This window comes from Apostichopus japonicus, chromosome 20, assembly GCF_037975245.1.
Source record: "Apostichopus japonicus isolate 1M-3 chromosome 20, ASM3797524v1, whole genome shotgun sequence".
Taxonomy (NCBI): Eukaryota; Metazoa; Echinodermata; class Holothuroidea; order Aspidochirotida; family Stichopodidae; genus Apostichopus; species Apostichopus japonicus.
Genome location: NC_092580.1, coordinates 10,153,423 through 10,166,505, shown reverse-complemented (window position 1 = coordinate 10,166,505; position 13,083 = coordinate 10,153,423). Strand labels below are relative to the sequence as shown.

The 13,083-nt window shown below is 38.5% G+C and overlaps 2 protein-coding genes across 2 annotated transcripts; both read left to right on the top strand.

The window, feature by feature from the left end:
• Nucleotides 1-3,211: 3,211 nt before the first annotated feature.
• On the top strand, nt 3,212-9,327 carry LOC139961319 (uncharacterized). The gene has a single exon (XM_071960450.1). The coding sequence runs from the start codon at nt 3,212-3,214 to the stop codon at nt 4,385-4,387; it is 1,176 nt and encodes a 391-aa protein (XP_071816551.1). The 3' UTR covers nt 4,388-9,327.
• A 1,414-nt stretch (nt 9,328-10,741) lies between these two features.
• On the top strand, nt 10,742-13,083 carry LOC139961318 (uncharacterized). The gene has a single exon (XM_071960449.1). It carries the CDS (start codon nt 10,742-10,744, stop codon nt 11,918-11,920), a length of 1,179 nt encoding a protein of 392 aa, XP_071816550.1. The 3' UTR covers nt 11,921-13,083.

The window sequence follows — 13,083 nt, the reverse complement described above, 5'->3', positions numbered from 1 at the left end:
TTTTAAATTAACATATTTATTATAAATGAAATAAAAAAGCAAGGTGCGTTTTTTTAGTAAAGTCGAATTCAAACTAGTTCTTCAAAAGCTTAAAAGTTACGTAGCTTCTATTATTGGGCTCATTTAAGTAACCGCTCGCCTTGTGGCGATTTGCGTCGATTTTCTTGCTCGCTATTCTAACTGGGAAAGAAGAATTAGAGTTTCTAGGAATGTCAAGAAACCCCTCCCATAATCCCATAATTCCCCTGTGATCTTTAATTTTCACTAATCATCGATTAAATAAGACTGAAAATAAATGGATGAGGGCATTTCAACACTTCGTTTTCATGCCTTAGCCATCATACCAAATCATTATGACACGTGTGGGTTAAAATTGTGGAGATAAATATTTGTGCTACTCACAAATTTTGCCTAATATATATTGTTTAATCGCTTAGTACGATACAATATTCATTATGTTTTTTTTTATAAATATCTACAGTTAGAAGCGTATATGCGTTTGTTATTTCTGCCTTTTTCCTTTTTTATTCTTTCGCTTGCTCAACGTTCTTGATCTCTCAATTAAGTGACTAAAAATGTATCACGAACATTACTCTTGGTTGATATATTTACGCAGGTAGACAACTCTTTGTCCCCCCCCCCCACCTTTTTGCGTGACTTCCTCTCGTGGGTAGCCAGGTGCGTATCCAGGGGGGCGTTGGGGGCGCGCGCCCCCCGGGTAAGAAAAAGAGGAGAGAAAAAAAAAGAAGAAAAAAGGAAGAAAGAGGGGAAAAAAGAAGAGGAGGAGAGGAAGGAAGAGAAAAGAAAAAGAAGAAAGAGAGAAAAAGGAGAAAAAGAGGGAGTAAAAGAAAAACGCGAAGACACCGGGAAGAGAAAGAGGAACAGTGACATCATTACAGCGCTGAGGGGTAGCCAGTGACGGATCAATGATTTCGTAAAAGTTTGACTCACCCTACCCCTTACACCGACAACTCCATTTTTTGACGTTTCCATTTTCCTCTCTCACTAATGATCTATATATATACTATATATGGTCTATCATAACGCGTGTGTAGAATTGTGCTATCAAACCAACTGTGGCTGGTCTCGAACTCGATCGTGTCGTTGGGGAACATGACGATTTTTGGGATGGGGGCGACCGCCCGCCCCCCCCCCCCCCATTCAGCATTGTTTTAAATGATATCGCTAAGTAATTTCAAAATAGAAAGTGCTTAGATGCAACTTACAAGGCCTGGGAAGTGTCATTTCCAGCGATCTGGGAGACATTTTCGGCCATAATTTGCTTGTATACGCTTCGCGCTAACAAATGGTCCTGTGTAGTGCCATTTCCAGCGATCTGGGAGGCATTTTCGGCCAAAATTTTCTTGTACGCTTCGCGCCAACCTGTGGTGGCGCTACGCTGAGATAATTTGCCTACAGGCTTCGCCCTCCTTTGGCAAATTCCTCGCTACGCGCCTGTTCGAATTTGTGACGCAAACAGCAGATATCACATCATATCAGTGAGCATGAAAATGGCGTTCCAGGATGAAAAGCCTCAAAACTGTCCGACTTGCCTGAAAAAATAACCCAAAATTTTCGCGCGCCGAGCGCGCGTTCAACGTCTTAATGTCAATATCATATAAGCAAGCATCGGTTAATACATCGCATGCCATCATGTACCGTACGGTCCGTTCAAATTGCGCAGTATACCGCGGGATGCTAATGTAAACAACGACATGTCTCATGTAGATGTATAAAAAGCATGCATGGAGGTCCAATTATGTCAAAACTCTCTTTTACATTAGTAATGGCGAATTAGGGGCTACACCCCCGCCGCGCAGTGGCGGAGCGTCCATACGGTCAGGGGGCGCATGCCCCCCCCCCCCCCTGACGGACTCAAATGGACTGCTGGCGCGTTTTTCAGCTCTTTACCACTTTTTACTTATTCTAGATTATTGACTTTTTTATTGCGCTCTCATCTACTTATTGACATTTATCACATTTTGTTGGTGTAATTTGGAGATGACACCTATTTATTCTTCGTTTATCTGCAAATTAGCCAGGCCCGGAAAAGGTCATTTCCGGCGATCTAGGGAGTATCTTTACTCAAAAATTTTCTGTACGCTGCGCGCCAACCAGTGGTGGCGCTCCGCTTAGAAAGTGTTGAAAGCGCCCCTACAGACCATTCTCGCTCCTCCTGACAAATACCCCTAGCTCCGCCACTTCCGCCGCGCCTCCTACGCCTATGTGTATAGTGTTCGGTTTCGGAAATATCTGCTATTTTTTCATTTCCTTCAACCAAGTTTTATAATAGCAGTTATAACAGGTTTTAATATTTGTACACCAATCAATTAACTGTGTCTGAATTTTCGACAATTTCTGACCAACATTCTGCATCACACTTCCCTCTACTCGTGCAATTTTGACCAGTCTGTTAGGGGTTCAAGGAAGTTTTTCTATATTGGTTGTCCATAGATGAAATTTTGTACAACATTATGGGTATGTTTTGAAGTGAGTTTATTCACGAGAAATGTGAATTTTCAAATTCGGAACAAATATGGGGCTTAAAACCTTGAAAAGTGGGGCTGACGGGTATTGTGGGCCGTGACGTAGAATCACCTACAAAAGCAAAGACCCACAGGAGATGCGATCAGGTCGAACATGATGTGTGCCGGGTTGACAATCTTCAAAAAGGTTATGGATGGAAAAAAAACTATTAGGAAATACTTGGTTCTCAGGCAAAAAGTGTACATCTGGTTGGTCATTTCAAGCCCGAGAAGTGCCTTTTCCGGTGATCTGGGGGGTATCAAAATAAGAAATTTTCTTGTACGCTGCGCGCCAACCGATGGTGGCGCTCCGCTTAGATAGTAATTCGCGCCCCCCGGGTTTGAAAATCCTGGATACGCGCCTGGTAGCTTAAACTGTTAATAAACTGTTAATTTAAGTGCTATGATATCTACCGTCCACTCCAATCAATACAGTAATTGAAGAAATATATACCGGGCACCACTTATGCACATTACGCAGAGCTCATAAAGAGGTATGTTCATAGTTCACGACATCAGTATACGTTTATAGTGATATCAAGCTCATTTTAGCAGAAGCTGTAGCTGTTTTTGATATTATGTGAATCGTTCAACATATCTGAGTTCTCAGTCCAAAGATTGATTTTGTTTTCGACGCACCACAATAATCGTTCTCACGTTATAGAGAGCCTTTACTAGCGAGTAAGATGTTGGAATCATTGAACACCGTACATTCCCCGAGTTATACAACTGCAGCTTGTTTTAATGAGACAGTTGAATACAGTGGAGAGTCTGGAATCGTACCGAGAGTCACCGTTGTACTAGCCTATATAATTGCTGCTATTTTTACTGTCTTTGAAAATACCGTCGTACTCATAATATATAGAAAGACGATTGCAATACGTAAGTTGCCGTTCAATTTGTACATAGCGAATCTCGCCTTTGCTGACCTTCTGGTTGGCTTACTCGTTACGCCAGGTATTGGTATACGGAATAACGTTCCATACGAACTAGGTGTGACATTGATCATTATCTACGAATGGCTGGTCAGATTTCCGATCTTTCTGTCTATTTTTATTGTCGTCGCTATGAGCTACGACCGGTATCTTCTCGTCTCCGATCCTTTACTCTATACAGTACAGAACACACACTCCATCGCCCGTAGACGCCTAACCGTCACGTGGGTTATCAGTCTTATCTATAGCTGTTTTTACTCTGTACTCAACCAGGTAACAGTGCAGGTCTTGGCACCGTCGACTAGTAATTCAAATCTGACTATTGCTAGGGTTACTTCGTCAGCCAGATTTCTGCTAGATTTTATTTTACCTTTTGTTATCTTATTATCCGTCAACGTTCTTTTTCTCATCAAACTAAACTTAACGCTCAAAACGATATCGCTTCAATTGCACGATGAGGCTAATTCGAGTCGTACTTCGTACAGTCACTATCATACGGAAACCACTCAAACTGAAACGGCGGTAGATGACAAACTGGATTACAATTTAAAAACTTCCAGGGGAACTGACATGACACGTGATGGAGACGTTGCTGCTATCACTTCAACTGGACCATCTTCAGTCGTGTTGTCTATTAAGGGACAAACTGGAGCAGTACGAAGGGGCCAAATCATCAACGACTCAAGACTAAGAAAAGTCGCAAGAAATCTGATGTTATTGGTATCGGTTTTCTTGATCTGTTGGCTACCACTAAATTTCTTAGTGCTGTTTACATTTGTAGTAACCGTTGATTGGGTCCTTTTATCAGTCGCTTCGATCATACTTTTGTTAAACTCTGCAATAAATCCATGGCTTTATGCTATTATGAATAAGCACTATCGGTCAGGGATGGCAAAATTATTTCATTGCAGCAAGCAAAGTTTGTAATTATTCTTGGAACGCTGTATAGAACTATTTTCCAAAACACATTTTCACGTTAATTTGTAATTGGAAGTGAATTCGCATACATTTTGTTTGTGTCAATTGTGTAGTTGGTATCAGTATTTGTATATCAACCAGTTTACCCTTTTAGTTCATGTTACGTATATTGAGGTCTCTTAACCTGAATTGGACGAGTCCATGTGTTTCCTTTCCTTATTTATTATTTTTTTTACGTTCTTTTTTGTTGCCGTTAAGTAAAAAATACGTACAAAACTGGAATATGACCAGTTGATATATGTAAGGAGAATGCTGCGGTATGAGATGTATTTTGAAAGATTCACATCGGTTTTATCAGTAACATTATTGAAATTGTTACCAGCTGGTTCATGAATAGTTGTAAACCTGGATTTGATAACGAAGAACTTTGCCTTTACATGTTTAAGAGTCACAAAAACTAGAACTCATTCAGAATATGAAACTATAGAAGAATCGATGTAAAGTGTTATTAAAATTAATGTTACAGCATTTTATTTTGTCAAATGTTTCCGATAATCGTTTTTTTTTTTTGATAATGAGAGTGGGTTTATTAAAAGTGCAGTTAAAACAACTAGTACAGTTAAGTTGCATGAAATATCTGAATATGATATCTCGCATTATAGACAACTTTACTACGGTGGCTTGATATTAATATTAACATAATTGGTCGAACAACAACACACCTCTAATATGTTTACGAACACGGTGTTCTAAAAGGACCAATAACAATGGAAATGGGGACATAGGCTCTATCAATATGCGTTATGTCAAAGAAGGAATGCCCTCTAAAAAACAATACCGTCTGAAATGGCTTTGTCTACAAATGGTTGATTATACCGAAAACAGAACAATTTCAAATATATACTTTAATTGTTTCTGACGGGTGGATGGGAAATACGGAGAGCTATATAGCAGTTCTTATTGATGAGGTGTAATTGTGCGACATAAACAAACGTAAAAGAAGCTTAAATTTGAGATACATTCCATATCCTAACGCGTCAATACTCAGTAATAATTCATGATATCGCACTTATCTTGGTATTCTTTATATATGTGGAACCGAGGATGTAGTTAACGCCCAAAGTGGTTTTCTTAATTGATTCTTTTGAAAGATCAATAAATCCAAAAAATTTCGTTTACATTTGACAAAAGTCCATAATATCTGGATATTAATCTGTGTTAAGTTTGTATTTCTTCTTGCAGAGAGGGACTGTTTGGATTAATGGAGAAGAAAGATAATGCATTTCCATTTACCGCGTGCTTTAAGAAAAAAAAAAACAAGTTGTTTTATTTGTTCAGTGTAAAAAGCACTGCGCAATTTAGATGTATGCATGGTGTAACATTATCGAAATGCTAAATCAATATGTTAAGTGAAAACCACTTATTTTTACATCTTATCAATTAAAATATCCACTTAAGGATGTTGTTTAACAATATAACAATAATGCCGGATGTTCGAAAGCTGTCTGTTTTAGAGTTCCCTTAAAGGAAACAGCCCCTTTTATTTACGTGCAATAAATATGCTTTTCACCACAAAACGTCATTATTATATCGAAAATTGTTTCTGATGTTTATGGGTATGGGTTGTTGGTACAGTACCGATATGAAAGCGGTGCTTGTATATGACCATGCTACGACATAATGTTTTCAACTGCTTTGATTTTAATGGAAACCTGTTTTGACAACGATGTAACTGTCACAGGTCAGGGCACGTTTAAGCTATTTCCGTTTGGGTAAGGCCACCCTGAGACATTTAGATTAGTCATTGTGAGCGTTAAAGGTATTTCCGGGGACAAGGCTAGTGTCTAAGTGAAGTATCTGCATCACTTAGTTTATCAATTGCATGTTGTATTACGTAATGTTTAGCTATGCTGGGTACTATATGTTAGCGTGCTGCCATTAAGGCAAGTGGTTTTCTGCTAGTGAGTGGACGCTCAGCGAGGAGACTATAAGGGGCTTCGTGTTCCTTATTGGTTATTGGTTAGTATTTCAATTGGGCTACTTCGTGTTCCCATCATTTTAATATTAACTGAGCTACTTCGTGTTCCCATCATTTTAATATTAACTGGGCTACTTCGTGTTCCCATCATTTTAATATTAACTGGGCTACTTCGTGTTCCCAAGATTTGTAACTGAGCTGTCGTTCGTAGTCTCATCGGTGTCAACGCCAAGGTGCCCAGGCAAAACCGCCGGGTGAATGCCAGTTCAACATCCCGGGCTTTTTTTGTGTCCTACATCTCCTGTACATTAAAGTGAATAAATTTACTTTACTGCAACTCGTGTTCTCACTTCGTGATTTGCGTCCTCCCACTTATAAACTGACCCCGCGACAGAAACGGGCTGTTAAATTATTCTATTGTAATATATATTGCTACATCTCTCTTTGTTTATATGCCATATGGTTGACATCATGTAGTCAATCTTTCTTGAGGGGGTATATGGGCCTTGAAATCGTTTAACAAATGTTCATCATGCATTTGTGGAATGTTTGATCGGTAGGCAATATGATATCATGTTCACCAATTGGACTTCCAGAGAGATCAAAATGTAAGCGATGTATTGTTAGAACAATATTGTATCTCATCATAAATCATATTTCAGGCAGTGAATAACGAGTCATCACAAAAATGATGAAGATTTTTATGAAAACATGACGTAATCACTGAATACATTTAGAATTTATAGTTGCTTCCAGAACCGCAACCGTGTATAACAACGAAGTGTCAGTTAAAGTGTCAGTACATGTTTGCCAAATTTAAACTTTGACCTTTCCAGCTTACCACACTAAAAGCACAGTGAAAATGACACCGTTCTTTGCAATTTACATATCAATATTCAATATTTTAATTGAGTTATCTGTCGTTAGACATTTTGAGCTGAATACAATTTGCCAGATTTTTTAACGAGTCCGTAGATTCTACAAACTTCAACATAATTGGCCAGCCCCGCCCTACAGATCATGCGCCAATCAAATCTCTCTGTTTTGTTTACGACCGTTAGGCCTCGACAAATTTCACTTTCGTGTCTAGCCTGTGTTAGGTCCGTTCTCTTGAATAGTATCTTTCTTTCGGTCTTACTGATGTAATTTGGCTTCTAACCCTGTTAATCCACAAGCCCAGAAGACAGGTACTTCCCCAGGTACTAAGTTAGTCTTGCATCCATAACACTCATCTAAGCTCAAATCAATGATACCAAGTATAGCTGAAAAATAAATATAAATCTTTTGAATCATTATTAGGTATGGAAAACATTTTGAACATATTTCTTAAGACCTATAATGATTACGAATTAACTGAAAACCTTTCCAAAGTAATTACTTTATATACCCTTCAGTAAAGCTATGATTGGTATGTTATAAGACATACAACATCGCTCAATGTATTTGCAGCATTTCAACGTTAGATCTCGTCTGGCTGTTTCTTCTGTTCCGACTGTACTCTCTCCATTGTCTTGAGCTTTGTATATTGTTTTACGGCATGTTTTAAAATGTCTTATGTTCACATATTTTACAATTGTTTGATACTGTACGTTTAAGGTTTTCATATTTTAATGTTTGTATCTCATATCCTGTTTAAAATGTCTTATGATTTCATATTCTTACAATTGTTTGTACTGTACGTTTTAGGTTTTCATATTTTAATGTTTGTATCTCATATCATATTTTATACAAGCATGCAATTACCCTCGTGGTTTAATAAAGCTAATCTAATCTAATCTTTCAGCTTTTGCTGTGATATATGCGCCACTAAACCAAAAACAAACAGATACCTTAACTTTACCTGGGTCGCCAATATGCACCGGTGCGCCATGGGCGTTAGTAAATGGCTGCGAAATTTCAAACACACGCTGCATCAAATCCCGACGAATTGGTCGCATCGAAACAACCAATTCGACGTTGAAATGTCCTCTTTTCTTGCACATTACGTTCGTCTGGGTGGAAATCAGAAATATAAAAAGCTGGTCATTGAATACACTGTAATGTATCATCATCTTCGTCGTCATATACTGCATCTTTCTGTTTTTCAGCTCTGATAGTAGCTTCCTCTCTTCGCTCACTCTGTTAAGTACCTCCTCATTGCTCATCCTGTCTTTGTAGGACACTTTCAGCAGCTTTCTATACAGCCATATCTCGAAGGCTTCAATCTTATTTTCTGTCTCTTTAGAGAGTGTCCATGTTTCTGAAGCATACAGCAGGGTTGAAAGGACGTAGCATCTCACCATTTTTTTCCTTGTTGCAAGCTTTATGTTCTTACTAGTCAGCACGTCTTCAAGCTTTATGAAGGAGCCTCTTGCAATTTCTATGCGTGACCTGATCTCTTTATCACAGCGGCCATCATCGGTTATCGTTTGTCCAAGATATTTGAAGCTCTTCACCTGTTCTAGTAGTTCTCCGTTCACTTTGATATTCAGCTCCTTCCCCTCGTCTAACCGACTGACTAGCATGACTTTTGTCTTCTTCGTGTTCATTTTCAGGCCCATCCTCTCACTCCTTTCTTTAACCTCATTCACTATTCTTTGCAGTTGGTCTTCATTCTCTGCCAAGAGTGCTGTGTAGTCTGCATATCGCAGGTTGTTCACATTCCGTCCACCGATGCTAACACCCTTCAGGTCTGCTATTTCTTTGAAGATGGTTTCTGTGTACAGATTGAACAGCTTCGGAGATAAAACACACCCTTGTCTGACCCCCCGTTCTATGGTGAATACATCCGACTGTCCTTCCTCAAATTTGACTGACGCTGTATAATGTCTGTATCAACTTGAGATCATTCTCATCAATGTCCAGTTTCTTAAGTGAGTTCATAATGTCCTTATGTTATACCCTGTCGAAAGCCTTTTGGTAGTCTATGAAGCATATGTGTACTTCTTGACCGATCTCAAAATATTTATCAAGAATGATGCGGAAATTGAAAAGACCTTCTCTAGTTCCCATTCCAGGTCTGAATCCTAATTGGGTGTCTCCTATCTGTTGCCCAATAGTCCTTGCATTTCGACGTATGATGATGCTCAGTAGTATTTTTGTGAATAGTGATGAATTGTGAGTGCTTGAGTTCTTTTGGGAGCTCTCTAGACCTATACAGCTCAATGAAGAGTGACGCTAGCATCTCCATTCCTTTGTAGTCCAATGCCTTCAGCTCCTCAGCTCTAATTCCATCACAACCAGGTGTTTTACCATTCTTAAGATTCTTCACTGCTTCCTCTACTTCTTCGATGAGTATATCTGGTCCTTGTGGGTTCTCCAGTGGTGTTCGCTCAGGTCTCCCTACACCACTTTATAGATTGCAGATGTATTCCACCCATCTCTTGTTAATGCTCTCTTTTTCAAACAGCATGTTCCCATCATGTGATTTTCTACAGCTGCCTGTGTTCTTAATTTATGTGCCTTCCTCTGTCAGTAAGATCTTTGACATTTTCATGCTTCCTCTTTATGTCATGCCTCTTTTCCAGGTCTTCAATCTCCTCGCATTTTGATTTATACCATGCCTCCTTGGCTCTTTTACATTTCGTTTCCTTGTCTTTACGCTGGTACTCCTCTTCGGATTTTGAACTTTTCCTCTCATCCATCAGGTCTAGTATTTCTTCAACCATCATACTAACACATTATGACACGTGTGGGTTAAAATTGTGGAGAGAAATATTTGTGCTACTCACAAAATTTGCATAATATATAGTTTAATCACTTACTATACAATATTCATTATGGTCAGTCTCTAATAAACGGTTTCTATTCGAAGTTTTTTGTTTAAATATCTACGGTTAGAAGCGTATGCGTTTGTTATTTCTGCCTTTTTCCTTTTCTATTCTCTCGCTTGCTCAACGTTCTTGATCTCTCAATTAAGTGACTAATAATGTATCACGCACATTACTCTTGGTTGATATATTTAACGCAGGTAGACAACTCTTTGTCACCCCTTTTTGCGTGACTTCTTCTCGTGGGTAATTTAAACTGTTAATAAATTGTTAATTTAAGTGCTATAATATCTCCCTTCCACTCCAACGATTTTGACAAATTGCATCTTATCAATAACTGTTACTAACCAAATGTACACATTTCATCCAATCAAAACAGTAATTGAAGAAATATATACTGTGCACCACTTACCCACATTACGCAGAGCTCATAAAGAGGTCTCTTCATAGTTCACGACATCAGTATACGTTTATAGTGATATCAAGCTCATGTTTAGCAGAGGCTGAAGCTGAAGCTGATTTTGATATTATGTGAATCGTTCAACATATTTGAGTTCTCAGTCCAAAGATTGATTTTTGTTTTTCGACGCACCACAATAATCGTTCTCACGTTATAGAGAGCCTTTAGCGAGTAAGATGTTGGAATCATTGAACTGCACCGTACATTCCCCGAGTAGTAATACAACTGCAGGTTTTAATGAGACAATTGGATACAGTGGAGAATCTGAAATCGTACAGAATGTTACCATTGTACTAGCCTATTTAATTGCTGCTATTTTTACTGTCTTTGAAAATACCGTCGTACTCATAATATATCGAAAGACGACTGCAATACGTAAGTTGCCGTTCAATTTGTACATAGCGAATCTCGCCTTTGCTGACCTTCTGGTTGGCTTACTCGTAACGCCAGGTATTGGTATACGGAATAAAGTTCCATACGAACTAGGTGTGACATTGATCATTATCTACGAATGGCTGGTCAGATTTCCGATCTTTCTGTCTATTTTTATTGTCGTCGCTATGACCTATGACCGGTATCTTCTCGTCGCCGATCCTTTACTCTATACAGTACAGAACACACACTCCATCGCTCGTAGACGCCTAACCGTCACGTGGGTTATCAGTTTTATATATAGCTGTTTTTACTCTGTAGTCAACCAGGTAACAGTGCAGGTCTTGGCACCGTCGACTAGTGATTCAAATCTAACTATTGCTATGGTTACTTCGTCAGCCAGATTTCTGCTAGATTTTATTTTACCTTTTGTTATCTTATTATCCGTCAACGTTCTTTTTCTCATCAAACTAAACTTAACGCTCAAAACGATATCGCTTCAATTGCACGATGAGGCTAATTCGAGTCGTACTTCGTACAGTCACTATCATACGGAAACCACTCAAAATGAAACGGCGGTAGATGACAAGCTGGATTACAATTTAAAAACTTCCAGGGGAACTGACAGGACACGTGATGGAGACGTTGCTGTTATCACTTCCACTGGACCATCTTCAGTCGTGTTGTCTATTAAGGGACAAACTGGAGCAGTACGAAGGGGCCAAATCATCAACGATTCGAGACTAAGAAAAGTCGCAAGAAATCTGATGTTATTGGTATCGGTTTTCTTGATCTGTTGGCTACCACTAAATTTCTTATTGCTGTTCAAATTTGTCGTAACCGTTGATTGGTTCTTTTTATCGGTCGCTTTGATCATACTTTTGTTAAACTCTGCAATAAATCCATGGCTTTACGCTATTATGAATAAGCACTATCGGTCAGGGATGGCAAAATTATTTTATTGCAGCAAGCAAAGTTTGTAATTATTCTTGGAACGCTATATAGAACTATTTTCCACAACACATTTTCACGTTAATTTGTAAATGGAAGTGAATTCGCATACATTTTGTTTGTGTCAATTGTGTAGTTGGTATCAGTATTTGTATATCAACCAGTTTACCCTTTTAGTTCTTGTTACGTATATTGAGGTCTCTTAACCTGAAGTGGACGAGTCCATGTGTTTTCCTTTCCTTATTTATTTTTGTTCTTTTTTGTTGCCGTTAAGTAAAAAATACGTACAAAACTGGCATATGACCAGTTGATATATGGAAGGAGAATGCTGCGGTATGAGACGTATTTTGAAAGATTCACATCGGTTTTATCAGTAACATTATTCAAATTGTTACCAGCTGGTTCATGAATAGTAGTAAACCTGGATTTGATAACGAAGAACTTTGCCTTTACATGTTTCAGAGTCACAAAAACTAGAACTCATTCAGAATATGAAACTATAGAAGAATTGATGTAAAGTGTTATTAAAATTAATGTTATAGCATTTTATTTTGTCAAATGTTGCCGATAATCGTTTTTTTTTTTATTAATGAAAGTGGGTTTATTAAAAGTTCAGTTAACACCACTAGTACAGTTAAGTTGCATGGAATATCTGAAAATGATATCTCGCATTATAGACAACTTTACTACGGTGGCTTGGTATTAACATTAACATAATTGGTCGAACAACAACACACCTCTAATACGTTTACGAACACGGTGTTCTAAAGGACCAATAACAATGGAAATGGGGACATAGGCGCGATCAATTTGCGTTATGTCAAAGAAGGAATGCCCTCTAAAAAACAATACCGTCTGAAATGGCATTTTCTACAAATGGTTGATTACGTAAGACAGAACAAGTACAAACATATACTTTAATTGTTTCTGACGGGTGGATGGAAAATACGGAGAGCTATACATGTAGAGTTCTTATGAATGAGGTGTAATTGTGCGAAATAAACAAAGTTACAAGAAGCTTAAAGTTGTTTGAGATACATTCCATATCCTAACACGTCAATACACAGTACTAATTCATGAGATCGCAGGGGCGTATCCAGGGGGGCGCAACAGGCGCGCGCCCCCCTATTGGCCGTCACCAAAAACAAACAAAAAGTTTAGCAAAAGAAAAAAAAATTGATGACGACCTTTATGT

Excerpts from the sequence above, each read along its gene's own strand:
- LOC139961319 (XM_071960450.1), top strand. The coding sequence starts at position 3,212 with ATGTTGGAATCATTGAACACCGTACATTCCCCGAGTTATACAACTGCA.
- LOC139961318 (XM_071960449.1), top strand. The coding sequence starts at position 10,742 with ATGTTGGAATCATTGAACTGCACCGTACATTCCCCGAGTAGTAATACA.